This window comes from Gadus morhua, chromosome 9 (genome assembly GCF_902167405.1).
Source record: "Gadus morhua chromosome 9, gadMor3.0, whole genome shotgun sequence".
Lineage (NCBI taxonomy): Eukaryota > Metazoa > Chordata > Actinopteri > Gadiformes > Gadidae > Gadus > Gadus morhua.
The window spans coordinates 20,962,600-20,989,968 of NC_044056.1; the positions used below are offsets into that span (position 1 = coordinate 20,962,600).

Genomic DNA, 27,369 nt, shown 5'->3' on the forward strand with positions numbered 1-27,369 from the left:
ATTATTTATCTTTATTTATAGTGTTCACGTCATTCGTTTTTTAGGGTTTTTCTTTTAGAAAGATGCCGTCATTTAAAGAGAATGTATAGATGTGTAGTTTCGATATCTTTTCAACTTTATCACTGTAGATTTGCTGTCAGTCAGTCGTAAATAGAATCGTTACTTAAATGGATTTGGTTTTGGGAATGTAGGCCAAAAAAAATAAAAAAGAGGATAATTGGTAAAATATTGCTCAAAGTGAAGCATTAGCTGGATGGCGACTCTCTCGCTCCGTGGCCACAAAATCAGTGCTGGGCGTGGGTGGACCGCCGGCTGGAGAGTGCTGAAGCATCATTTTAGTCGTGTAATTTGATCCTGCAGGAAATGGATATTGATCACGCCTGAGTCCTGTTGCTCAGTGCATCCCGGACTTATCTTTTCCTGGAGAGCGATACAGTTAGATGGACACTTTCCTCACTGCTCCTTGTGGGCCATGTCTGACAGCTGCTGAGAGATTACACCGAGATCTGATCAGTGGCACACAGGAACCGTCAAGCGCACACACACACACACACGCGCGCGCACACGCAAGTGCACAAACACACGCAAGTGCACAAACACACGCACACCCAATTAGCATTCTGTTTCATGCGATGGAAAGAGGTATTGTTGAACTGAACCTTTTTACTGACTACATATCGTTTTTTAATCCTTCCCTTTCTCTCTGTGTGTTTGTGTGTGTTGTCTAGTGGTCCTCCGCCTAACCTGGCTGTAGCCCGTCTCTCCCTCACCGGCCCCAGCTGGGCGGACCGGGTCAAATCGTCCCAGTCTCTGCCCTGCTCTGCCCACCCTTCACCCATAGAGAAGCCTGGTAAGACGGCCCTCAGACGGCACATCATGAAAGCACAGAGCCGGAAACAATAGTAGTCTCGATGTGCGGGGCAGGTCTTAGAAGGGCCCGTGTGTCCCCCGTCCTGCGTCTGACCCTGTGTGTCCCCCCGTCCTGCGTCTGACCCCGTGTCCCCTCAGGTAAACTGGACGCCGAGGGCTGGGAGACGGTCCAGCGGGGGCGCCCCGCTAGGCCGCGCTCGGCCGCCATGGTGGCCAAGGTGAATCCGGTCCGGGCTCAGGCCCTCCCCAAGCAGGACGGCAGCAGAGACAAACCCCCGCGGGGGGGGGAGCAGCAGCAGCAGCAGCAGCAGCAGCAGCCGCAGCCGCCCGAGAGTCTTGGCTGCTCCCCGGACAAGGAGGTGACCCGGGCGGACTCCCAGCAGCCAGTCTCCGAGGAGCCGGCCCCCCCGGGGAAGGCCGGGGACACGGAGCAAGGGCACGGCACGGAGGTACCTAGTCGCGCCAAACGTCCCCACCCGCTGACCTCTCTCTCTCCCTCCCTCTTCCCTCTCTCTCTCTCTCTCTCTCCCCCTGCGCTCCCCCATGTATCAATAATTCACCAGACGCTAAGTAACCCTAGAACGTTTTTATCAGCCACTTTGTTTTTGTTTTGGGTTCCACGGGACGTCCCGACAGCGGTATCATCTTAAAGACAATTGATTGTACACTGACATTTCAGAGGCAGGGATGCCGTGCTCGCTACGCCGCCCGCGTCCCCCCACACACACACACACACACACTTGCTACGAGTGTGTGTGTGTGTGAGGCATTGGTCGGTTGAATATCGCTATGATTTGTTTATTTGATGCAAATTTGTATGGCTATTCAATCTGTATCATATGTTAGGGGCATGCTTGTGCCCGCCTTCCTGCATGACGTGTGTGTGTTTTGATTAGCCGTGTGGGTATTTGATCGTGTTGACTTTGGTAGGAATTGCTCTGATGAAACTGCTTGTTTTGCTTGGAATTTGCATGTGTTTTATTTTCTCTTAATTGTGTTTGTTGTGATGACGTGTGTGTGTGTGTGTGTTTGTGTGTGTGTGTGTTGTTTGCCTGTGTCGGAAGCAGCCCCCAGCAGAGAGCGCACCAGACTCGGGCCGGTGTGTCGACGTGTCTTACGAGGATGTGCCCTCCCAACTCATGTCGGCCCCCTCCCCATCCCAGGGCCCCGAGGCCAGCCCTCCCCCCCCGACCGCCACCGCCTCCACCACCCCACCGCCCTCCGTCCCCGTCCCTGTCCCCGCACCGGCCCCTCTCTCGGGGTCCCCCGACCGGGCCCCGGCAGACACGCCGACCCCTGTGCCTTGCTCAGGGGCTGGCAGCGGGCCAGTGGGGGGCACGCCGCTGGGGGGCACGCCGCTGGGCGGCACGGAAACATCTGGGGCTGCGGGACAGGCCACGGCGGCGACCCCCGCTGTACCGCTGACACCGGAGAGCGGGCAGGACCCCACAGAGCTTTCCACTGTGAGTGCTGAGAGATTGAGAAGCCGGGGGTGGGGGGTGGGGGGGGGGGGGGACGAGGGAGGGTAGGGTGAGCAGGGCTCCCATGGGGGGCCCTCACCGCCAAAACAAAGTCAATCTGAGGAAAGCCCCCTACTCCAAGAACAGAATGTGCTGACGGCCGGAGCCAGTCTCGTCACTGGGAGGTGTGGGCCCTGAGCTCTGAGGAGTCTGGAGTGGAGGTCTGGGGATGGGAACGGTTAAAGGGGTCTGCCCGGATCCCACGTCGGCTTTGGCCTGCTTGTACAGAATCAGATGTAACTCACTACTATTTTCGGCGCTGTGATTTTAAGATACCTGTGATGAGCCACTGGTTCAATTGTATTGCCAGCTGCTTCTGGCCGGAGTGTAACCTGTCTGCGTTGCATCAGTCTGATAATCCACAGTAGCACCTGAAATAGTGCAGAATTATTTCTGTGTTTGTATACAAACTACACTGCACTGGCATCCGTTTTGATTAAGCGACTTTTCAAAATCTTTGGAAAGTGTTAAATTAAAAGTTTAAATTAAAAGTTTGTTACCCTTGCATGAACCGAAGCTAGGCTACTAGGTTATATATATATATATATATATATATATATATATAATATACCCAACCTGGAATGAGGTTGGGTGCTTTAGAATAGTTTTAAATGTGCAGCGATAAAACAAGCCCACACGTCATACATATACCCTCCAATCCACATCTTGTCGATATCATCTTAATCCTATCTTAACAGGTTCTCATACCTCTTGGGTCTGTCTGTATTTAGCTCTCTCTTCCGAGCAGGTCCCGGGCTATCCTTCAAACTGACGGTTTGTTGTAAGCACCTGTAGTGGCCAGTGAGTTCCCCCCCAGCTCCCCCTTCCCCACGTTGCACATGCCCTGCATGCTCTCTGAATGCCTCCTCAGTCTAGTGATTGGTGTGGTGGTTGTGTGCTACGTTTTGTGGTTGGGTTGGTGTTGGTGTTCTCTTTAACCCTCTGAGCAACGACGAAGTGCAAAAATAATGACGCCTTACAAAATCTGCAATAATGTTATTTGTTCAATTGAGTCAAAAATAATTGGGTTATTTCTTATTTCAATTTTCTTCCCTTTTCATGATTTCATCATCATCAAGATGATGAGGTTGGAAAGCACTTGTCAACAAGTTAAAAGTGTACTAGAGAGAACCGTGTGTGTGTGTGTGTGTGTGTGTGTGTGTGTGTGTGTGTGTGTGTGTGCGGGTGCGCGGGTGCGTTTGTGCGTGCAGCCCCAGTCCATGGCGGAGGTGCTGGCCAAGAAGGAGGAGCTGGCCGACCGCCTGGAGCGGGCCAACGAGGAGGCCATTGCCAGCGCCATCGCGGAGGAGGAGCAGCTGACCCGCGAGATCCAGGCGGAGCACAGCGAGCTGGAGACGGACAACGACAGTGACTTCACGGTGAGTGTCCGGAGCGCTGGACCTGGGGAGGGTCTGAAGTCACACCGAGGCGTCTCGCTGTACCCTAACGCGCTGTTGTGCACAGGCGGGCATGAACAGCGGAGGATGCGGCCTCAACCTGGATTGGAGCGAGGTGCTGGCGGAGTACGAAGGTGAGCTCCGCTGCCCCGGGGTCACCTCAAGCAACGCGGACCCCCAGTCCCCCGGGTGCTGACACAGAGTAGAACTGTTTTCCGTTGTGCCCCCCGCAGCCCGGGAGCCGTGGCGCCAGAGCACCTCGTGGGGCGACATCGTGGAGGAGGAACCGGCGCGGCCGCCGGGACACGGGATCCACATGCACGAGAAGCTGTCGTCGCCGTCACGGAAGAGGTGGGACCGGAGGGCTTCGCCTGGCGCTCTCACTACTGCTGGGATGGACTGGTCAAAAGACTTGGAAATATGAATAGTGCAATATGGGCCATTGGTGTGTTTGTCCAATCCAAAAGGTCACACACAGTTCTAGCCATGTGCTATACATTCTTCGGTCTCCTCTGGTGCCCTTTGTGTGCGGGCAAGGTGAGAGTTCCCGTGTGTCTTGTGTCCAGAACCATCGCCGAGTCCAAGAAGAAGCACGAGGAGAAGCAGCTGAAGGCCCAGCAGCTCCGGGAGAAGCTGAGGGAGGAGAAGAACCACAAGCTGCAGAAGCTTTTGGAGCGGGTGAGTCGTGAGCCCTTGGTCCGCCCCGGGCCGATCGGGTCCAGGGAGCGATCGGCAGCTCGGCCCCCCCCCTCCCCCCGACCTGCTAGCCAAACCTGGGGAGATCAACACGTTGGATCACGAGGAGAGTGTCTGTCAGCGCGCCTGCCAGACTCCACGCGATAAATATCGCTGCCCGCCACTCACATCCGGGATCTGAATCGGTCCCGGTACATGAGTCAGAGAGGGAGAGAGAGAGGGAGAGACCCCGGCCAAAACCAACATCCTCTTAAAAAGTTCATATTTTTGTTTCCCAGGTGACGGTCCACCCTAGATTAGAAAGTCATTGCGTGAGTCGGGCGTAGCCACACAAACATGGTGTAGGACCTGCACGACACAAGACACTAGTGACCAGTTGCTGACGAGCACACCCCGGTCAATGAGCCTGACCGATGTCCCACTTTCCCCTGTCTTTCAAAGGGCTCAGTAAGCTGTGAGAAAGTAACGCCTGTGTTGTCCTTGCTCCTCAGGAGAAGGAGGTGAGGAAGTGGAAGGAGGAGCTTCTGGATCAGCGGCGCAAGATGATGGAGGAGAAGCTGCTGCACGCCGAGTTCAAGAGGGAGCTGCAGCTGCAGGCCATCGTCAAGAAGGCCCAGGAGGAGGAGGCCAAGGTAGGGTTCAACTGGGTGTCGAAGGGGGCTCCTCTCCAGCAAGGAGGATTTCATAACAGAAAAGAAAAGTCAGCTGGGATCTCTGACTCCGGAACCATAATCTTGTCTGGAGGCAGAGAGACTAATTCCTGACTTCCGCATTTCTTTATGAAGTCCACATCCTTATGAAGTGCTCTCGGAGTCGGGCTGTCCCTCTTGACTCCAGACAAGATTATGGTGATGGAGTCAGAGGTTCAGCCTCTACATCACCATATTCTTGTCCGCATTGAAATTGGTTGAAAGAGTTGCTGAGGATCTGACTTGAGATCCACTGTGTGTGTGTGTGTGTGTGTGTGTGTGTGTGTGTGTGTGTGTGTGTGTGTGTGTGTGTGTGTGTGTGTGTGTGTGTGTGTGTGTGTGTGTGTGTGTGTGTGTGTGTGTGTGTGTGTGTGTGTTGGCTGCAGGTGAATGAGATCGCCTTCATCAACACGCTGGAGGCCCAGAACAAGAGGCACGACGTGCTGGCCAAGCTGAACGAGTACGAGCAGCGGCTGAACGAGCTGCAGGAAGAGAGGCAGCGCAGGCAGGAGGAGAAGTCTGCCAGGGACGAGGCCGTACAGGTGACTGACCCGTCCTCTTTCTCACTCAGCCTCCTTCATCCAGAGCCACCAGGCAGAGCCGGGCAGCTTGAGAATAGGCAACGTTTGCAATCGAAATTTGAGCGACACACTGAAAAAACTAGCGATTGCAGTGCAGCAATCTGAGTCTCTCAGGCCCAAGCTTATTAAAGGTCCAGTGTGTTCGATTTAGTAGCAACAGGGTGAGATTGTGGAATGCAGCCATTGAATTCCCTCCCGACCCCTCCCTTTCCCAGGACTACGGTGGCCTGTACTGGCCTATATTGTGTAAGGTGCTAGCAATTTTTATCGCACTAAGGTCAATATTGACGGCTCTAGCCTGCGTATAAATCTGTTTAACCAATAAGAATCTGGTAATTTTGTCATAAACACCAAGGACACTGAACGTTGTAGGACATGGGGGATTTAACAGCCTTTCTTTGTGTGAGGAACAATGTAACACTCCAACTATGTTATTAAAGAGTCAAAAATAAGTCGTGGCCATGGGGATATCACGCCCCACCCTTTATTTTAAACGCGGTCTCTCTAGAGGCGTCTGTTCGTTCTGGGCTACTGTAGGAACAGGGCGGCCTTATTTTCATGGGACTCAACTCTTATTCAAACATAATATGAATATGGTATTCAATGTCTTCGTCGACAACAAGTCTTACTGCGCTCTCCGCGCTCCACGCCGCAGGAGCGAAAGCGCGCCCTGGAGGCGGAGCGGCAGGCCCGGGTGGAGGAGCTGCTGATGAGGAGGAAGGAGCAGGAGGCGCGCATCGAGCAGCAGAGGCAGGAGAAGGAGAAGGCCAGGGAGGACGCGGCGCGAGAGCGGGCCAGGTCTGCCATCCCATCCCATCCCATCCCATCCACAACACGGCCTGTCACGACGGATCTAGAGCCCTCGGAGAGGTTGCCATGGTGGATTGACTTCGGCTCCGTCCCAGCGGGTGCTTTATGTTTCTGCGTGTTCTCCATGTGCCCAGGGACCGAGAGGAGCGCATGGCAGCGCTGAGCGCCGCCCAGCAGGAAGCCATGGAGGAGCTGCAGAAGAAGATTCAGATGAAGGTCAGCTCTCTTACCCCCACCTCTTACTGTAGCTTACTGGACTACTGTGTGTACCGTAAGACCCCTGCTGTGACTGACGCCCCCCCCGCCCCCCCCCCCCCCCCCCCCAGCACGACGAGAGCAGCCGGCGCCACATGGAGCAGATCGAGCAGAGGAAGGAGAAGGCGGCGGAGCTCAGCAGCGGCCGACACGCCAACACGGACTACGCGCCCAAACTGACGCCCTACGAGCGCAAGAAGCACTGCTCGCTGTGCAACGTGGTGGTACGTGGGCCCCGTTGCTCCAGGCACCTCCGTCTGGCCATTTAACGGAGCTGCAAAGAGTCTTTCTATGTAAAACAAAAGGGGAAATCGACCACGCCGAGAAAATAGGATTGGGCCTACTAGGCAGCCGTTTGCAGTGTGCTGTGTAGCTCCCCTTTAGGCGTTTGGTTCTGAAATGAGAGATGTATATCTGGGATATTTCTTCAAGTGAGAGGGCCAACACTTTTTAGTTTCCGTCTTAGTTTAGACCAGTGGTTTATTAAAACATGGAGGTGTTCACGTTGTTCTGCTTATAGTGGATCTGATGACATTCTTATACAGACTGATAATCGGATGTAATCCTTTCTTTCTAATTGGCCTAATCTATTATTTGTGCTGAAGCGTATACTCTTGTACTCATCCTGCCTAGGTTGATTTCATAAGCTAATGAGCGTGTGTGTGCGTGAATGTCATCGGTATACCTGGATAAGGCATGCCAAGAAACAGAGGCCACAGTAGAGCTGTTGTGAGCATCTTTCTCTCTATTCTTTGGCAAGCGGGATACATAAAAATGCCCGGGCAGGAGGCTGATTTACAGAAGGGTCTTGTTTTGGGAAGAGGCCACTTTTCGATTAGAATTTAACTGCGATGATTAAAGATGATGACGTGGATTTACGCTCGGGCACGGCTCTTGCTTTGCCTCCCTCGAATGGCAACAAATCCATCGGCAGACATATTTATCTGTGACGAGGCGGGAGGTGGCTCCCGCGGCACACGGAGCGCAGCCTGGGGAAGAGGGGCGCTGCGGGGAATCTTGTTAAAATGTTGGATGACCTTGGGCAGCGTCTGACACCAGGGATCACGGATGGGTCAGTGGCAGGCACTCTATTTAATGACATTAAACACAGGCCGTCCTAAGTGGGCTTTGTTCCAATGCTGGGAAAGCAACAACAAGGCCCGCTCCCAACTCTTACCTGCCTCCCTTCGGAGCCGTTTATCACTCCTCTTTTCCTTCGATACACTTGTCATTTTTCCTCGGCCTCACAAGTGGGACGCATTCATTAAAATAATCGATGGAAGTCCCGGAGACATTTAACAAAAGAACTTGGGACACGTTCTCCAGGTTTCTATACGTGCTCCCTCCCTCCCCATTCCCACACTATCTGTGCGATCTCTATACATCTCGCTGTTAAGCTCCCAACCTACTCTACATCACGCATGACATCAAACACCGAGCGCATATGGCGTCGGTTATGGGAAAGTTCACACACAATGTGCAAGGTCCATGGAATGCCCTGTTGTATTTAAAAACAGATTCATGTATGATAGCCTTCTTTTGTCGCCGCTCGTCAATGGCGTATGGAGTTTCTTGTGGCAGGTCGCGTCCCATTGAGCGCTCCTGTGTAGGGTATCATTTCACCCGGGGCCTCCCAGGGGGGGGCCTCTTGCTGACCCCCATCCGGGGTGTCCACCTCGGCGCTGACCTCTGACCTCCTGTTTATGTTTGGGCAGATCACCTCGGAGGTGCACCTGTTCAGCCACACCAAGGGAGTGGGCCACCAGCAGGCCGTCCGGGACGGCAGCAGCATCCAGGGGCGGGAGCTCTCGGACGAGGAAGTGGTGGGTACAGGCTGCCCCCCTTCCTTCCCTCCATTCTCCCCTCCCTTCCCTCCTTTCTCCCTTCCTTCCCCTCCCCTTTCTTCCTTCCCGCCCCGCCCTCGTTCTTCCTCAAGCTCTCCCAGCACAGAGCCTACGAGACATATTGAACCCCTCCCACCGCTCCAAACATTTCGCTATTTAAAAATGGGTCCCAGGTATTGGCATGTTTTTTTTTTTTCTTTCTATTTTATTGTAAACCATACATATTGGGTTTGATCTCTAAAATAATTACAGCTTCCCTTAAATGAGAAATATGTAGGCACATATAAAACAAACCCAATGTTTAGAAATGCCCTCCAGATTTGTAGTTGTTTTTTTTACCGTCCAGCCACTCGTATAGTTTGACCGTTTGTCACGCTGCGTTGGGGAACAAGCCTGTGTGAGAGTGTGTGCGTGCGCATCTGTGTGTGTGTGTTTGCACACACAGATGCGTGTATGTGTGTGTGCGTGTGCGTGTGTGTGCCGCTTGAGTGCTTCCAGCGCAGGGGTGACATCAGCCCTGCGTGTCCCCAGGCTGTGTTGTGTCCTGCAGGCCGGCAGCTTGTGAGAGCAGAAGGGGAAGCTCTAGGGCTGCAACACGAGAGTGGCCTTTTTTGCAACTGCGCTCCTCAACGGCGCCCTTTGTGAGACAGACAACCAGGGGTGCTGGGAGCGGCACCCTTTAACCTCCCTCACCTTTTTATAATTTCCCCTTGCTCCTGCTCCTTTCTTCCCTCCTGTTTCACTAAGTCAGTCCCTTCCTTAGAGTGTGTGTGTGTGTGTGTGTGTGTGTGTGTGTGTGTGTGTGTGTGTGTGTGTGTGTGTGTGTGTGTGTGTGTGTGTGTGTGTGTGTGTGTGTGTGTGTGTGTGTGTGTTGTGTGGCTTATGATTATTTTCGTTGCCCATTTATGTGTATTATCTTCTTCAATTAATAATTGAGTCTATAAATAATGCCAGATGCCTAGTGCAAGTTTCCAGAACCAAAGGAATGTGTTCTTAATGTTTGCTTTGTCCCACAAGCAGCCAAGAAACACTGCAGTTGACATTTATTTAAAAAATAAATGTTTTCGTTTCTTAAGAAATGTTGACTAAAACGTTTCATCGCAGATCAAAATGATGATCAAAGAAACTATTTGGCACTATATGTGTAAGCCATGTTACGATCACATACTCTGTTAATTGGAATATAATTGAATGGGAAAATAATGTTGAAGTTATAAATATTGTTTTCAAATATTAGCCATCAGTGCAGTGGTTCTCATGGTTTGACTAATTCTGTGCTTTACAATCGGGACCAATCGATCGGGCCCGACTCTCAAGTAGATGGAGGTCTTTGGAATTTGTTTAGACGGAACTCACTAGCCTCACAATATTTATGTTAAGGCTCATATCGGCCCGCACTATTTCATTCACGCAATGGCCAACTATTTCCTGCTTCCATAACTCTTGCCTGGATGAAAGCTTTTTAATTAAAATGAAGATGGCTGGCTGAACTGTGCAGGGGTCACTCCATAGCTTCTGAGAGGAAGCAGCGAGCAGCCACAGTCTCATCTTCATCACATTTGTTCATTTTCTCTCTCTCCGAAAAAACGGCGAATGAAATTGAAATCCAGCGATTATCAACAGCTTGATCGATGTGCGGCCGTAGACCGCCTGGAAGTCCTTCCCTATGTTTCCACCGTGCTGGCCTCCAGAGTCTTAAGCTGTCCTGCTTTAACTTGATATAGAGGCGTGCTCTGAACCCCTGGCTTCTCAACGGTGTGCCATTTAATTATCTTTCATCTCTCCACACCCTGTCCAACCCCCGGTGCGTTACCTGGGTTGAACTCCACCCTTCCGTCTCCGGCTGACAACCCCCCCCCTCTAGCCTCTGGCCAGCAGGGGGATCAGTAGGCCATACCAGGGGATCAGACTCCCTCTGGCTCCCCCTGGGTACCAGGGCTGACCTCCCCAGCGGCCCTCCAGGGTCCCGGTGTTGAAACCTCCATGATTGGCAACCAGCAGAGAAGGCCGATGAGATATCCAGCGTGCCAGCTGAAGCCGGCCCCCCTCCCCTCCCCGGCCCCCCCCCGCTTCTATTTGGATTCATTTCTTTTTCTTTTTTGAGGTTGCGCAGTTGCAGGAATGGAGCAGCTGTAACCGATATCCAGCAGGGAACCCCTTCCCCGTTCTGCACCAAGAACCCAGAGGAACAGATAGGACCAGGGGATCCGTTAGCCGCCTTTTATACTGGCCAAGAATCTGTTTAGTTTCTCTTTATTGTTTTGGCCGCATATCGCTTGTCACTCCTCTGGCATTCATTCATTGGAGCAACAAAAAAGGCCTGCGAAGCAGTCTGGTAGTGGTAACCGGACACGCCGTCCCATCATATCTGGTCCCCTAACTTGAATTACAGCTGTCTGTTTCACACCAACTGGAAATCTACCTCTTAAGTCATTGTACGTGACAAAGGCAGTTCTGCATCAGCAAATCATTTAGAGTGTGTGTGTGTGTGTGTGTGCGTGTAGAAGTATCTTTCAGCTCGTGTGTGTGTGTGTGTGTGTGTGTGTGTGTGTGTGTGTGTGTGTGTGTGTGTGTGTGTGTGTGTGTGTGTGTGTGTGTGTGTGTGTGTGTGTGTGTGTGTGTGTGTGTGTGTGTGTGTCCATGCGTGTTGTGTCTCCCCGCAAGCGAGAGAAAGAGAAGTGGGCGGTTTAGTGTTTCCCACTCCAGAGTCCCGGCCGTGGCATTGTGCCGGGCCCGGGGCCAGACTCTTTGCTTCCTTTGTTTCAGCGGTCCAGGTAGACACCTGTCCGTCATCCGGCGTAACCGTGTTAAAGCACTCATCAGATCACCTCCACACCCGCACCCCAACCCCCACCTCCTCCCCCAGGCTCCCAGCTGTTGTGGTCGTAGCGTGTTTATGTCAATGCATAACGCAGGGCTGAATAAATAATTGTTGCTGTACAAGCATTCAGCCGAGAAGCCGGTGCTTAGGTTCACTTAAAGTTTGTGGCTTGCTGATGAGACGGTGAATATGCGAGGGGTAATACCTGAAGCCCTTATTCATGATTTATGGAGCTAATGCATCGAAGAGCTTAGCGAGGGAGAGGGCGGCAACGGTCGTACATCCTGTAGTGTCATCGAAAACTAGGCCAGGTTGTTCCGCTCATACACGCACAGCGTGGAGCATAACACTCAATCCGTGTTGCCTCGTTTTTTTGCCGTTTTCCAAGTTATCGACACCTATTTTTCTTTTTCAATGTTTTGTAAGAATACAACATTGATTACATCGATTTGTTAAATGTGTACAATCTGTTAAACATCATCCGCTCCCGAGACACCTGTCAGTCTGTAGTTTGTACCGGGGCAGCCGTTGAACTCACACGGCCATGGCTTTGAACAACACAGGTTGGAGAGCCTTTATCTGGGAGGCAGGCCTCCCCCTCCCCTCCTCTCCTCTGGGGTGCAGCGTGACCAGCTAATGGGGTAATTGGCTTCTGGCGCATACATCATGTTGGTCAAATTGGGTTACACCCCCTACCCAACCAACAGCCCCCTCTCTCTCCCTCTCTCTCGTCTCGCTTTCTGTCTTTCTTCGGTGGAAATGTGTGCCTCATCTGTCAGGGTGGCTGCTCTGCAGACGGGAGGGGAAGCAACACTTTCAAGACTGTTAGCGGCTCTATTGTGGGCCCAGGCCCTGGAAAGTGTTGCGTGCTGCACGTTACCTGGTAATCAAAGGGTGTAATGACATTACCGCTGATCTGCGCCCCACATGCTCAGTCTGCTGAAGTCACAGGCTAGGGGTTTTCCCGATTTGAGTGTTTCACACACACTGTAAAATGTAGTTAAGAGATCAGCGCTGTGAACTCATTTGTTCATTTTGGGAACTCTTTAAGCACGAATAGAAAAACACTTTAGAAAGTTATCGTACACGGAAGCCCAAAGCACATGGAGCGTGAGTTTTGCTACATACATCCAGCGCAGCCGAAAAAAATCATGGAATCCTTTTGTTATTCATAGAGCAAAGCACACAGAGTATGAATGGAGTGGGACTGTATTTTCTTCCTCCATTTCGAAAATATCCAAGTCTATTTTGGACTCGAGTCTATTTAAGAATTAGCTCTCTAATTCCCCTTTACCTGTTTTCATTTTTTTTTATGATCGATTATGTTCTCCAAACAAACGGTCGCCTTCCATCACCCTGATGCATGTACTGTGTGTTTCAGGAGCATCTCTCCCTGAAGAAGTACATCGTGGACATTGTGACGGACTGCTCCGTGGCCACGGAGGGCCAGGTCAAGGAGGGAGAGGAGCGGCAGAAGGCCAGGAAAAGGGCAAAGAAGCTTCGAACAAGGATGAACGCTAGGTGAGCTCCCTGTTCTCTCTCCTCCTTCCCACTCGTTCTCCATCTCTCCCTCTCTCCCTCTCTCCTTCTCTCCTTCGCACAATGTCTCCGAGCCCCAGGGTCTAGAGCTTTTCAGGGTGTTTAATAGTATTTTTATAAGGGACAAGGAGCTGGAGGGAGATGTTATGTGTACTGTCCTCCCGGGGCTGCACAGATGAGCTTAATTTATGACCACTTTCTGCGATTGAGTAGAAGTGAATCGATCGTAGGACCCCACCTGTTAAGAGCTCTCCTTCAAATTGCTGCCGCCACTCTGCCAAAACCCAACGTCCCCTCTAGTGTACGACATGTTTGGTCTTAAAACATGCGTAAACCCGGCCCATGTTTCTGTCTCTTTGTTTGTGAATGATTCATATTTGTTTTAATGAAATACCAAAGAAGGAAATCGATAGCAATCAACAAATAGGGAGCAAAGCTCTTCTGTGGTGACCAGGACCTGGGTTGAGTCGGGTCAGTAGGCTGAGTTGGATTCAACTCCTGTGATTGGTTCTGGTTATAAAGAAGGGCAGGGGTGGGGGGGTGCTGGTGCAGACATTCATAAATAATTTAAAGTACAATCCGGACTGTCCATTTGGGCGTTGTTTGGGTTTATGATCAGGGCAGCCAGGCCCAGTGGTGCATCTGCCTGCTGTTTACCGTCAGTCCTCCCTCCGGCGTGCGGGCTGAGAGCACCACTCAGAGGGCCTCTCACAGGTCCTAAATAACACAAGAGCCCCCGCTGAGCATACAACATCTGAGCTGCTCCGCCGTTTGGCTGGAAGTCAGCCTTTTCATTGGACCAGTGTATAGGGCAAGCATGTAAAAGGCGAGAGAGGTTTACACCCTGACTTCAAGGCCCAACTCGGCATGTCGTGCTACAGAGGCAATGTGTGTGTTTGTGTGTGTGTGTGTGTGTGTGTGTGTACACACAGCTGCAACACTGCCCTGTGTGGGTGTGTATGTGTTATTGGTTGTTTTTGTGGTATGGCTAACCCGCAGCAGTATTAATTCAGTTGTGAAGATAAACACGGCGTTCGCAATTGGGTTTAACTAGCATGTCGGTAGGCTTTGGGGATTCTCCGCACGCTGGATAAGCCTTCAATTATCCTCTTGGATGAGCTGGTTTGCGGGCCGTCGGTGGGTTGCCTGTGGTCGGCTGCAGGGCTGCAGGGGTGCAGGGGGGGGGTGGGACAGGGTGGCCTGTGTACGTGGGGACCTCTGCGCGAGGTGAGCGCACAAAGGGGCCGCTGTGCCCAGCGCGCGGAGACAGCAGCACAGCTTTAACTCATTGCCTCAGATGGAGGGGAAAGTGAGGGGAGGCCGTGCCGGTGAACCAGTATACACACACACACACACACACACACACACACACACACACACACACACACACACACACACACACACACACACACACACACACACACACACACACACACACACACACACACACACACGTACGTACGTACGTACGTACGTACGTACGTACGTACGTACGTACGTACGTACGTACGTACGTACGTACGTACGTACGTACGTACGTACGTACACACGCGTGTTAGCACACACACCAGAAGAAGTGCCACTCAAAGACAAACACACGAGCACAGATCCAGCCTTGAAGGGCTCGGGTGCATTGGCGGCTGCGCGCGTGTACGCACGCACACACGCACGTACAACCGTACACAAACCGTTAGGATGGTTGATCGTAGTTCAGCAGCCAAAAATAGTTTCCTTCTTCTCCACTGACGTGGCTATTTGTTTGGCTATACTACATTTACGCCACTACCAGCTGTCAAGAAACAACTCTCCTTCAGGGTCAATATGCTGTCTTTAGTTGTTTTTCTATTGACTCCAGCCTCTGTCCAATGTTCTGGTGTGTTCCCTGCTTTGGATGCTTCACTAGGGGGATGTTTCCCCCTACCCAGTCGGAAGACTGAAACAACCTTACCCTGAATAAGTCAATAATGAATCTGGATTCAGCTCCTGGTGAATGAATTACTGCGCTATTGTAGATTTGTGCTTCCCCTCTCTCCATTACCGACTCCTGCCATCTATTGCTCCTGGCCCATTTAGCCAGGCCGGTGGCCGACAATGATGTACGGCGCTGCAATTGCTCCCTGTTTAACCTGGGTGGGTGTAAACCTGTCCGGGAGGAATATTGTAATATAAAGAATGACAAACGGGTCAGGTGCAGTTCAAGCTCCTGTGCGGGCCGCCATTAGCCATGCAGCCTGCGGGATGAACCGGGGAAATAACGGGATCAGACGATCCCCCTCCCCGCCCCCAGCCATCAGCCCCCCTGCCTTGGTTTACTCCACCGACTGCATTAAAACATTTTAACCTTGCAATCCACAACAGGGCAGCAGGGCTCACTGGGGAGAACACCATTTGCTCACATAATAGAATAGAGGAGACTGGTCAGTCTTTTGATATATTTCCATGCGAGTTGGGTTTTTTGTGTTTTTGTTAATGCTTTTCCTCTGGATGCTCTGGTATCCTGAGGGAGTCAGATGGTTAATAATACTACTACCTCTGTGGCCACCCGCGGGTCAGAGAGACGGGATGAAAGTCAGGACAGGTTTCCTCAAGGGAATCAAATCCGAACACAATATTATATGGTTTATTTTCGTTCCTTTTCTAAATAAATGCAACTTTGTACAAGACGTGTTCTAAGATCATGAAACATTAAGGGCGATCAAACTATCTGATGGCTTGAAAAAATTTGAGCATTTACTTTCAGGAGAAAAAACGTGTACTTTCTGTTTTCTCTGGATTAGCCTGAAGAAAACCAGACAATGCTCGCTAGAGGGCTGTGTAGAGATACCAAAAGCCGCGCAGCATGGATTGGACCTTGTTTGAAGGACAGGTCCCAGTGCACTTGTCCTCTTCCAGGAAGTGTGTGCGTGATTTTGATCAAGCGTTGGATGGATTGATGACCGTAAACCCCTGCATCTCGGGACCGATCAGTCGCTCTTATCTTTCCTGGGAACCGTCTGATAAACGTGCGTTTCTACATGTAAGAACTACTGATGAGAATAAGGATGAGATGAGAATCTGTGTGTGTGTGTGTGTGTGTGTGTGTGTGTGTGTGTGTGTGTGTGTGTGTGTGTGTGTGTGTGTGTGTGTGTGTGTGTGTGTGTGTGTGTGTGTGTGTGTGTGTGTGTGTGTGCGCGCCACTGAACACAATTGAAGTCTATGGTTGCTCTAAAAGAGAACTCCATTGTTTATTTAACAATGAGAGAAATCATGATTTTTGAGCTGTTCTGGGCAAAGTTAAGACTTAAGGGATTTACAAATGGAATTGAGGTCTTCAGGGATGTGAGTCACTGGCAGGGAGATACCAGGTCCCTACAGAGCTGATGTGGAGTTATTATAAGCCAAATTTCTTGGCGAATAGCTGACTTGCTGAATAAACACTTAGTCTCAAGTTGACCCCCATCTCTCTCTCTGTCTCTCGCTTTCTCGTGTTTTCATCTCGTCATTAACCCAAACTGGGATTCAATGAATGTCCCCCCCCCCCCTTTCTTCCGCAGAGCGAAGGACTACGAAGCGTCCGTGGAAGCGAAGGCCCAGGTCCCAGACTCCCCGTACAAAGCAAAGTAAGGTTATTCAGACCGTTCGCTCCACCGTTACTCTAAACCTCACTTCAACGCTCAACCTTCCCTCAGATAACATTGACACGGGTTGTCAGAACCCTAGTGGGTGTCAGGTGTGTCAGCGGTGGTTAAATGACTCCTGTCCGACATGAGGATCTCACTGTGTGTGTGTGTGTGTGTGTGTGTGTGTGTGTGTGTGTGTGTGTGTGTGTGTGTGTGTGTGTGTGTGTGTGTGTGTGTGTGTGTGTGTGTGTGTGTGTGGCCCGCAGGCTGCAGCGGCTGGTGAAGGACCTGTTGAAGCAGCTGCAGGGCCAGGAGACGGGCCAGTGGGCCAACAACAGGGTGTCAGGGCTGGACCGGACCCTGGGCGAGATCTCCCGCATCCTGGAGAAACAGGTGCCTCCACCGTACACAATCTCACCGGACTAGGTGTTTCACGGGGGTTATCCCTACTTCTTTTTTTGCTGAAACATCATTGATTCCTTGGTCATATTCTTTATTATATTTAGCCTTATTTTTATGTAGATTAAGCTTTTTTTCTGAGGTTCAGTTTTTAGCTAACGTGTCCATTTTAAGTGATTGAAAGTGTATTCCGTGTTATGTTAGCGCGGCGGGTGAATGGGTTTGACCCTGCAACTCTGGTCTGCAGCGCTAGGTCCCTCGTCCTCCCCTCGTAGTCCCAGGGTGGGTACCCCCCCCCTCTCCCCAGCCCTCGTCCCCAGGATGCTGCCGCTGCTGCTGGGGGCTCCTCTCCCCGCAGACATCCACTGTCGACAGGAGGGAATGAACAGACAACGCGCCAGCCCCCTGGCACCGCTCTGAAGCGGAGCGGCAGGCCGCCGAGCCGTCCGTCTCCGCCGCCCCGATGTGGAGTATCGCTTTACTCCAGCGCTCCTCGCCCTCGGTTATTGGCTAATGCGGACCAGATTAGCCGTGTTTTCATTGGGCACATGGTACTCATCGGGGAGCTTCCTATGGCGAAGGCGGGCATTGTCTCGTGTCTGGTGGACGGGGGATGGCTCAGATGTCATTGGTTTAGACAATGGTAAATTGGATTTCCAAATGAAATGTCGTTAATGCAAAAGACTTTGTGGCGGCGAGTCAGGGCGATTCACTATTAGATTAGGCCTTTTCATTTCGTAGGTTTTTTTTTTGTCTGTGTTTACAAATGGAGTTATCGCAATTGTACAAAAAGGGTTGATTTGAAACATTTGTAGTTGGACTCTCAATTAATCCCCTTTTAGGTTTCGCTGTGAATATTATTATTTGTTCCCTTTTTTGAGTTGCTGAAAATCGGTGATGTCTCCAAGTCCACGGTAGAGCTGTACCATGGTGAGGCATCAGAGCACGTCCTGCTACGTGTGGGCTGCTGGGATGTGGAGGTGGTGGGGGTCTCGTCAGGGCTGGGGTGGGGTGCTGGTGGGGCCATTACTGGATTTCCCCAGAGAGGGGAGAGAAGCAGTGGCTCGTCGTTGGGAGGGGGGGGGCCAAGCACACTTAAGCAGCGAGAGAAGTGGAGGGAGGGAGAACAGTTCTATACGAGTGGCTCACAAGCTGTCACCAATGTGCCAATGCTCCTCCCCTTAGATCGCAGACACCCCCAGTGGGAGGTCAGAGGTGACTGGGCCCGGAGCTAGTGTGTGTGTGTGTGTGTGTGTGTGTGTGTGTGTGTGTGTGTGTGCGTGTGCACGCGTAATGCTTTTTAGGGCTTTGTGGAATATATCTGTAAATTATCTGCATAACTATCCTATGCTAATGACAGTAATGGAAGTTTTCATTAATTTCACATTATAGCGCTAGTTTCAGACTTGGTAAGTCTGAAACTACGAAGTCTGGCGTGCTGGGATTGGTCAGCGAGGGGGAAAACCTTCTCTTCTAATCCTCCCGACAAAAGTCAAATAAATAGCGTCTCCATCGGCGGGGCTGAGCGGCCGTGAGTCACTCCGGTCGGGGGCTGTGTGTGGGTTGAGATTATTTGACCTAACAAGCTTCTCTAGTGTCATTGACTCACCTAGCCATTTGTTTGTTTTCTTTTCTATTCCACCATATCTGATTCAGTCTCCGTTTTCCCCACTAATTCTTTAGACAGCACCCACCCAGCCCCCATGCAGTCGGAGCCTAACGTTCTCCGCCCCCTCCCTCCCTCCCACTCCCCCTCCCTCCCTCTCCCTCCCCAGACTCTCCCTGGACCTTGGTTCTCTGACCTCCGTGTGCTGCTCCCTCTGTGCCTGCTAACGGTTTATTCTGCGCACAAGCGTTTTCTCTCTATTTGTCCATGTGTGAGTGTATTTTCTTGTATTTATTTCTCCTAAACACACAATTGCAATAAACGGCCGCTAGCGGTCATTGCTATTTATTGTTGTCATTGGTCAGGTCGTTATTGAGGGATGGTCAGGAAACAAGGGTCCTTGAAAACCAAAGGCCCCTAGACTGTGTTTACATTTTCGTTTGCCAGCTGTGAGAGTCCCGCTGGGCCTCTAAGGAGCAGTCGTAGTATCAGGAGAAGGAGCAGGAGCACGGGGGAAATGGGACTACAGTGTTTCTGTGTGGAGGAGGAGGAGGAGGAGGAGGAGGGCCGGGCTGCCCCAGTAGACTGACAGATCCTGCCCAGATCCGCTGGGCCAGAACCTCGTCTCTGGCCCACACAGACGTGACTGCAGGGAGTGTGTCAGGGTTGTTTAGGAACCGTCCATCTTAACCAGGGGGATCGGCTGTGTTTTTCGACCGCAGCTGGATTGAATTGCAAGTGTTATAGCGTCGCCGAGCGCCATCCCCCCCACGTTGTTTGTTTTTAGAAACCCCTTTTAGAGAATCACCTCGGCAACAGGACCGACGCCACGGTACGGCCCCCCCTTCTCCTTCTAATCATCATAGTGGTCAAGGGTTTGATTGACTCTGACGGGACATGTTAAGCCATGCTAATGGTTTTCTCTTGTTTTTGGTCTGGCTACACGGTCGCTCTTACCTCTGCCAAAGGAGGTTCGATGTTTTCCACGTGATTTGTGTCTCTGTCCGCAAACATGTCAGGGAGTCAAGGACGGGGAGAGCTGATGTTTTACAGCCTCGTGACGCTCCGGGGCAATGCTGTCGTGAGGGGCATGTCGATTTTTTAATTCTTGAATGGTACAGAAGTAGCATAGTATGTAAAAGTCAACGGATAAATAGTCTATTATGAGTAGCTGAAGACTCCCAATCATGTCGTGGAGCTAGTGCACATTACATATCTGGTATTCACTAATAATAGGCATTATCTAAAGCCAGTGACAAATATGATGTCTTCTTTTAGCTACACATTGTTAATGAGTAGGTAGGGAGCATTTAGCTCAAGGATGCCCAGGGTTTGAACCCGCAACTTTCCTGCTGGAAGTCATACACCTGTCCCTTACCACAAGACTATTGGGTTTGTTTTTCTTATTGGTTTTGATGCATGCTGTTGGTGTTGGCAGGATGCTAACTACAAGGTTAGCTTTTGAAAGCCAGCTGTGAAACGCACATGGCTGGCTCTGGTTCTGCTGCCCATTCTGTCTGCACAAGGAGAGGCCTGTAGCACATTGTGCCGGCGTGCTTGTTTTAATTGTCTCTGTGCTTGAGTGCTGATTGAAGCAGTGTTTTGTGACCGTGGGATATGGAATGATTCGTTTTTCGGTTTTCTCTTTATTCAGTTGAATTTGGTAGGCGCTGTAGATCAGACCAATATGAGGAATTATTGTAAACATTTAGTGTGTGTGTGTGTGTGTGTATAGAACATACTACCCTGGGCTGTCTGCGCTTTCTTTGGCAAGCCTGATTCACACCACACTGCCCTTTGATTCATCTAGGTTTGTATCGTAGAATAAACACAAGTTTGTAACATTTCCCATTCAAACATTGTTTTCACTGGCGGTGGTATACCATGCTATGTAATATTCCATTATGACTTGTAAACATGCACGTTTGCAAACCTTGCCTTGAGATGTTTATTTGACACGCTTATTGTGGTTTCCAGTAAGCCCAGCCCACAGACAGTGTTTACCCCTGGATGTTGCTCCTCTAAGCCCGGGTAATATGCTCGTTTGTTCCTTGTTTCACACTCAGTGGCATTGAACCAATAAAGGGGCGGAGCCAACATGTCGGCAGAGATAAAAGACAAGATTTACCACTAATAATAAACTCTCAGCCAATAAGGGCGGGGCTGCCGGTCCCCCCTGCGTCACTATTGGCTAATCAGAGATGCTAGTGGGTGGAGACCAAAAGGAGCCGTTTGCGCTCCTCTGCCATTGACCCAACTGCCTGGCCCTCTCATTAGCTGGCCGAAATAATGGTCACCTTGCTTTAATACACGGAATCCCTCTCGTGGTGTCTATGGCCGGCCTCGCTCGTCTTCCCTGCACAGCGTTGCTCCCTCAGCTCATTGTGTTGTGTTCTTGGTGCCTGGGTGTGACCAGACACTAGCAGATCAAACATTGCACTTAGGCATATTGGGTGGAGGAACTTCTCTCTCTCTCTCGCTCTCTGTCTCCCCTAATGTAATTTGTGTATTTCCCCCACTGCTATAGAGACAGCGACTCTGTTTGGATTACACATATATACAAAACTTGGGTTGTGTTATTGTCTAAACCCCTCTCTGTCAAACGGGTTGCATAATAAAGGCACTGCTTTTATCCATTGATAATGTTTGTGCAAAAGATTTACCGCTAAACGATTCTGCTATTTTCTCAAGAGAATTGCCTTGTCCCGACCATGAGCCATACTGTCCCAAATTGTTGTTGTGATCAGGCAAACAAACGTAGGATTAAGATGGCTTAAGACTGGTTGGTTTTGGAAGACGCCTTCATATTTGCGTTTGGTTGTGTAAAATACCTAATCATCAGTCCTGAACAATGGTCCTTTGTTCTCTGAAGCGTTACCTGTGTGGACCACCTAAAGAACAATGCCTCCAGACGTTTTCTTAGCTTTAATCCTTCTCCTCTCTTCCTCATAACAGAGCAGTTTGTGAGCAGTAAAGTTAGCCAACCTAGCCAAGCAGACCACGCCAGGATGTTACCGGAGACCCCCATGACTGGGCAGGCCCCGCTCTGTCATCCGTTTTAATACCATTTGATAAGCTAGCATGAAAGAGCAGCCCTTTCTCATTTACCTCGGGAGCTTTCAGTTAGCTGCGTTGATAGGCAGGTTAAGAGGAGGGGTTAAGCCCACCGTCGGTGACTGGGGCCACACTGATAAGGCTCGCCTTTGCACACAGTACTTGGCCTAATGAGACCGTCCGCGAGATCCCCCTGATCCTCATTGTGCCTCGCGCTGTGTACTTTTGGAGGGGTTTTGTCCCAAAGCCTGGTGTTCCTAATATGTGTGTGTGTGTGTGGCTCTCGAGGAGCTATGTGTCAGCATCGGGCACGGAGGACAGATGAAAGGCTTTATGTCTGACTCCACGGTGAGCGTGGCGTGTCTCGGCGTGCTTCGTCTTGCAGGCTGTTTACCGTCGGCAGCGCGGCTCCCTCCTCCGAATCGGAGAGGCTCTGCAGCATCATGTGGAGGAGGACGAGCTCCATCAGCAGCTCAACCTCCATTGTAGTCCCCCCCCCCCCCCCCCCCCTCCCGCCCAGGCATGTCCCTTGACGCCAGTGGCTCCTCTAGCTTAGCTTCACAGCGTCTGACCCCAGAGTCACGTTCGCTCAGCAACAAAAGCAAAAAACAACGATACAAATGTGTAAAAAAAACTAAAAACTCAACGTTATAAATCGTTTTGATACTGAATCTTTGTTTACATATATCACTGCTGCGGCACGTTGGATATTCCGGTTATTTTCCGTAGTATTATCACCAACGTTTACCATGGCTGGTTTATGTCACCCTTCTCTGTGTTCACTCTGCTGGCCTTCCTGAGGTCCTTCTCAGAGGAGACCACCCTGGTGCTGGGAGGCCGTGTGTGTGTGTGTGTGTGTGTGTGTGTGTGTGTGTGTGTGTGTGTGTGTGTGTGTGTGTGTGTGTGTGTGTGTGTGTGTGTGTGTGTGTGCAGAAGAAGACGACTTTGGCACTTTCTGAGCTTTAGCAGGAATACTTTGAGGCTGGAGGGGAAGGGGTGCTTGAGGGGTGACTCTCGGTTTGTCAATATTTAAATCTCACCCCTTTAAGGAGAAAACAAGGGGGGATCCATGGTGAAAGCCACCTAATCCCCCAGTGCAGCCCCATGGGTTTGTTTCCTTTCCCTCACTGTGGATGGCGTTCGTTCTCCCTGTGACTTCCGCCCCGTCTGTCCGTCCCTGCAGAACAATGCCGATCAAGTGGCCTTCCAGGTGGGGGGAGGCATCTCGGCCCTGGAGCAGATCCTCCAGGTCATCACGGCCACCTCCACGCCGACCACTGTCCCACGCATCCCCCTCAGGTGAGTGGCTCCGTCTCCAGGTGGGCAGATTGGAATGAGGGTTCAGAATGATTCACATGCTTGGCTGTTGAGGCTGTACACACACGATCTATTAACATGTGTCTGTCAGTGAATGGTGCTGTAGGTACGATTGAAGAGCTGTTATTTGGGTGCGAGTTATTTTTATTTTATTTTACAAATGGCAACCGTCACCCTTTTCCTGAGTGAAATGTGCTGTGGGCAATGTCTTTTTTTTTTTGTTGACTGCGCCAATTTTCGTTTAAGACCGCAACCTTTTCATCTCTGACCAATCAAGGCATCTCTTCCCTGATTGGTTCAAGCCATTCTTCTGGTCTTTCGATCAAAGGGGCCTGAAATGAGGTTCATTTACCAGCAGACAGACCGATATTATTTAGATCCCAATCGTCTGATTAGTTCTTTCAGGCATTCCAGTTGTGACTGTAGTTTTGACTTGAAGATTTGCATTTGCAATATTAAGACCCTTGGTGTTTGTATTCTGAGCTATGTAATTGGACTCTTGTTTACAAAATTCAGCAGGACGTCCTTTGGGTAACAAGAATAAAACATTCCAATAACCTCCACCATAGTTGAGGAGATATATAATATATATATATATATATATATATATATATATATATATATATATATATATATATATATATATATATATATATATATATATATATATATACTGAGATTTTAAATGACAAAATACAAAGCCCTCCATTTTAAACTAAAATCATTGATACTCAAAAACTCAAAATCTTTGAATGCTACAAAACCAACCAGAGTTCACTAGTCATTAGTAAGTGGTGGAATGATGTCCATTTCCGTGCCAGGCTGCTCTATACTCTGTGTCACCGGGTCCACGGCAGTGGGGGGCGGCTAGCAGGGAGGTTGGCCAGCAGAAATGTGAGTTGGCAACCTGAGTGTTGAAATGACAAAAGCAGCCCATTGGTGCTTGTAATTCTGGATGCTGTTTGCAAACCGAGTGAGCAAAAGGCCTCTGGAGGATTGCTGGGCTCAGTGGATCTGGCCTTTCACATGCGTCTATACCCTCATGCACTAGCAGCTGCTGGCTTCAGTCAGTTGGCTCCCACTGTATCCCGTCCTCATCGACGCAATGCTTTATTCACTATTAGGTGTTTTTTTAAAGGTCCCATGGCATGCTACTTTATGGATGCTTTAATATAGATATTAGTGGGCCCCAAACACAGTATTTGAAGACGTTTCCGAAATTTAGCCGTGGTGCAGAATTACAGCCACTACGAGCCAGTCGCACATTGAGCTTTCCCCAAATGCGCCGTTTCGGTGTCTGTAGCTTTAAAGCAAATGAGGAGGAACGAGGCGGGTCAAGGAGGAGGGTGGGGGTGCGGCCCTTAGCAGCTTGCAGCCACGGTACCATGCGCTCTGTTTACAGTGGATGTATCGCAATGGCGAGACACACATCGGTGTTCTGTAAATATTCTAGTACACACGGGAGTCCTGGAGCTCTATATCTAAATAATATCATATTATGCATAGATATCTATATCATATAATAGATATTATCACGGCCAAAAGCTGTGTGAGCCTCCAGACGATATTTTGAATCTCAAAGGACCGCGTCGGGTTCTCCGACATCTCTGGTTCTTCCACGTCTTCATCAATCTGAATTAGACTGAACTGCCTGCTACCGTTGCAGTTCATGTAGGCAGCATGTTGCAGTTCATGTACTTCAGGGAGTCAAAGCCAAAGTTCCTTTCCCCCAATTCCTTCTCAACCATGGCTGAGATAACCCCAACTACAGTCTCAATGTGGAAATACACGAGATGTCAAAGAACCGACGTGTTATGCGCCATAACACCAACAGCAAACTCTTGCGTTACAGTGTGTGTAATCACACACACACATGTGGCGCTCGCACGGTCGTGTCTCATTGGCGGGCCAAATTCTCTGGGCGGACAAGGCAGAGAAAGGGGAGGGGCTTAGATCCTTTATGATGACGTATGGGACTACATTCCAAATCAGTGCGCTTGAGCCTCCGTTTTTTCAAAGGTGAGCAGAACACCTAGTGTTCGTTTTACATGGAATTAAGTTTTAGCCACTGGGGGACCATAGGCAGGCTAGGGGAACTCATATTTATGATAGAAAACCTCATAAAGTGAGATTTTCATGCCATGGGACCTTTTAATTGTTCAATATAATATTTTTATATTTTTCAATTGGGTAAACTGAGTGAGCTAAACTTAAGGAACCCACTTTATCCCTGTATCCTCCGTTTTTAAAACGTATTAAGAATTAAAAAGTTAAACCCAACCCCTTTTTAGATATTGGAAGCGATTCCATTTCTGTGATAAATTTTGGTTCGCTCTTTTCTCTGGGAAACACAGAAGGCGTCTCTGTCCCGTCTGTCATTTGAATGGCGGATCTGTGTGAGTTGTGAGTCTGATGTTTCTACGTGGCCTGCCAGCAGATAACCCCAGTGCCCACTACTAAGACTCTCTAATGGACTGGAATGGCCTCGCTCTCCCATTCATTAGCATTTACTGGTCTCTCAACCTCCGCTAATGGAGCAAATGCTTGTTATATTTATAAGGCTTTTACAGGACATCACATGTATATTGATTTTCTCTCTAGCTCTCTCTCGCTATCTCTCTCTCTCTCGCATTCTCTCGCTCTCTCTGTCCCTATCTTTCTCTTGCTCGCTCTCTCTCTCTGTAATCTGAGGATATGTCATGCAGACTTCTAAGCAGTAAGGGATGTTATTGGCTCCAATAGGAGAGTTTCTCCATTATCTGGACATGGAGTTCTGTTTTCCTTTTTAGTTTCCTCATGGGAGTATCTCACACACACACACACACACACACACACACACACACACACACACACACACACACACACACACACACACACACACACACACACACACACACACTACACAATACCTCCCTGGCTTTCATGAAATCCTCTTGGCGTACTTGAGCACAGGAAGGGGAGGTGATGATGGTTGATCCTCCGTGGGCTTACTATCACGCTGAGTAATGATGGAGGGGTTGTTTTGATGCACTCCAGCTTCCGTCATAACGGGGAGTGATTCCCGTGCCTGAGTTGCCTGAAGTTCTTTTAATGCACGAGCTGCACAAGGGCAGATACAAACACGAGCGTGACTGAGTACACGCCAACACACTGTCACTCCATGCAGCCACGGAGCACTTCCCTTTGGTCTTGTCTGGTCCGCTGTTGTTTCAGTGTGGGGTTCAAGGATTGTTTAGTTAGGGGGTTTACTCATACTCACTGGTTGTTGGCGCAAATCCCTTTGTCGGCCTGATGGCATCCGTAGTTATGAGGCCTGAAAAAACACAATATTGTATGACTGTGTTGAATGAATGCACATTTCCACTTCGCAGAGAAAAGCTGAACTTTATTCAATTATATAGCCCACTTCCATTTTTCTTTTAATCTAATGGCTTTTGCCAAAATCAGTCATACGCAGTTAAAATTGAGCGACACTCTTTGAAGCTCTGGAGGATTAACACAGCGATAGAGTGCGAGAGGCAGCCATAGCATACAGCCGGGCTGTCTACTTATCACCATCTGTCATCTGGGCGGGCCGGGTGGCATAATGGGCTGCTGGACGGATCCTAGCCCCAGAGCACGCTACATTATCTGTTTACAGTAATGTTGCTGTATTGATCACCACCTCCTCCTACTCCTCCTTCACCTCCTCCCTGATAAGCTGAGTGATTTACAAAAGGGAAAAAGGCAGCTGTGGAGATGCCATATCTGTCCCTGGGGAGGCTGATTCCATCTTGTTACCATTACATTAATGAGCTAATTCCTCTGCGAGGCTTTGCTAATGCCCTGGTGTAACCCTGTGGCCACTGGAATGTCTAGACCCAGGGCTAATGCAGACAGCTCGCTCTCTCGCTCTTTCTCTCTCTCTGTCTCTCTCTCTGGCCAGAGGATTGACTGTAGAACATATTTCTTTCATAAAAAAATACATTTTCTATGAAATGTTTTTTTGTTGGCCTTTGGCCATCTTTCTGTTCCCAATGAAGGTGGAATGAGTTATCAATTAGGCATAATTTAATTATCTACCAAATATGAGAGTACAAACATTCAACAAACATTTTTTCGTATTTTTGATATATTTCCATGTGATAAAATAGTATACAAGCAGCCATTCAGGGCTTACAGCGCTAACTGGATAGGGGAACAGCCCAATTACATGCAAGGACATGGTTGACGAAATTCTTCAACCAGAGAAGTTAACCCAAGGTGTATCGTCACCTCTCTACAGAGCCCTGGAAATTGGAGACCGCTACCTGTGGTCTGATTTCAGGATGTTTAGAGGTGTGTGCGTGTGTGTGTGTGTGTGTGTGTGCGTGTGCGTGTGCGTGTGTGTGCG

General features: G+C 50.0%; 1 protein-coding gene across 7 annotated transcripts in view; it reads left to right on the forward strand.

Annotated features, from left to right (window-relative positions):
- Positions 1-27,369, forward strand: part of scaper (S-phase cyclin A-associated protein in the ER) — a 55,841-nt gene that overhangs the window by 8,528 nt on the left and 19,944 nt on the right. For 3 of the 7 annotated variants that reach the window (XM_030366819.1, XM_030366814.1, XM_030366817.1), the window contains exons 7-23: positions 729-850; positions 1,009-1,319; positions 1,935-2,333; positions 3,602-3,769; positions 3,855-3,921; positions 3,994-4,138; positions 4,354-4,465; positions 4,975-5,115; positions 5,559-5,714; positions 6,409-6,551; positions 6,698-6,779; positions 6,890-7,042; positions 8,534-8,641; positions 12,865-13,004; positions 16,556-16,621; positions 16,888-17,014; positions 22,864-22,979. In XM_030366819.1, the coding sequence (XP_030222679.1) occupies positions 729-850; positions 1,009-1,319; positions 1,935-2,333; positions 3,602-3,769; positions 3,855-3,921; positions 3,994-4,138; positions 4,354-4,465; positions 4,975-5,115; positions 5,559-5,714; positions 6,409-6,551; positions 6,698-6,779; positions 6,890-7,042; positions 8,534-8,641; positions 12,865-13,004; positions 16,556-16,621; positions 16,888-17,014; positions 22,864-22,979 (2,556 nt within the window). The remainder of the gene's footprint in view (positions 1-728; positions 851-1,008; positions 1,320-1,934; positions 2,334-3,601; positions 3,770-3,854; positions 3,922-3,993; positions 4,139-4,353; positions 4,466-4,974; positions 5,116-5,558; positions 5,715-6,408; positions 6,552-6,697; positions 6,780-6,889; positions 7,043-8,533; positions 8,642-12,864; positions 13,005-16,555; positions 16,622-16,887; positions 17,015-22,863; positions 22,980-27,369) is intronic. The other 4 variants (XM_030366816.1, XM_030366820.1, XM_030366815.1 and 1 more) reach the window with 3 other exon arrangements.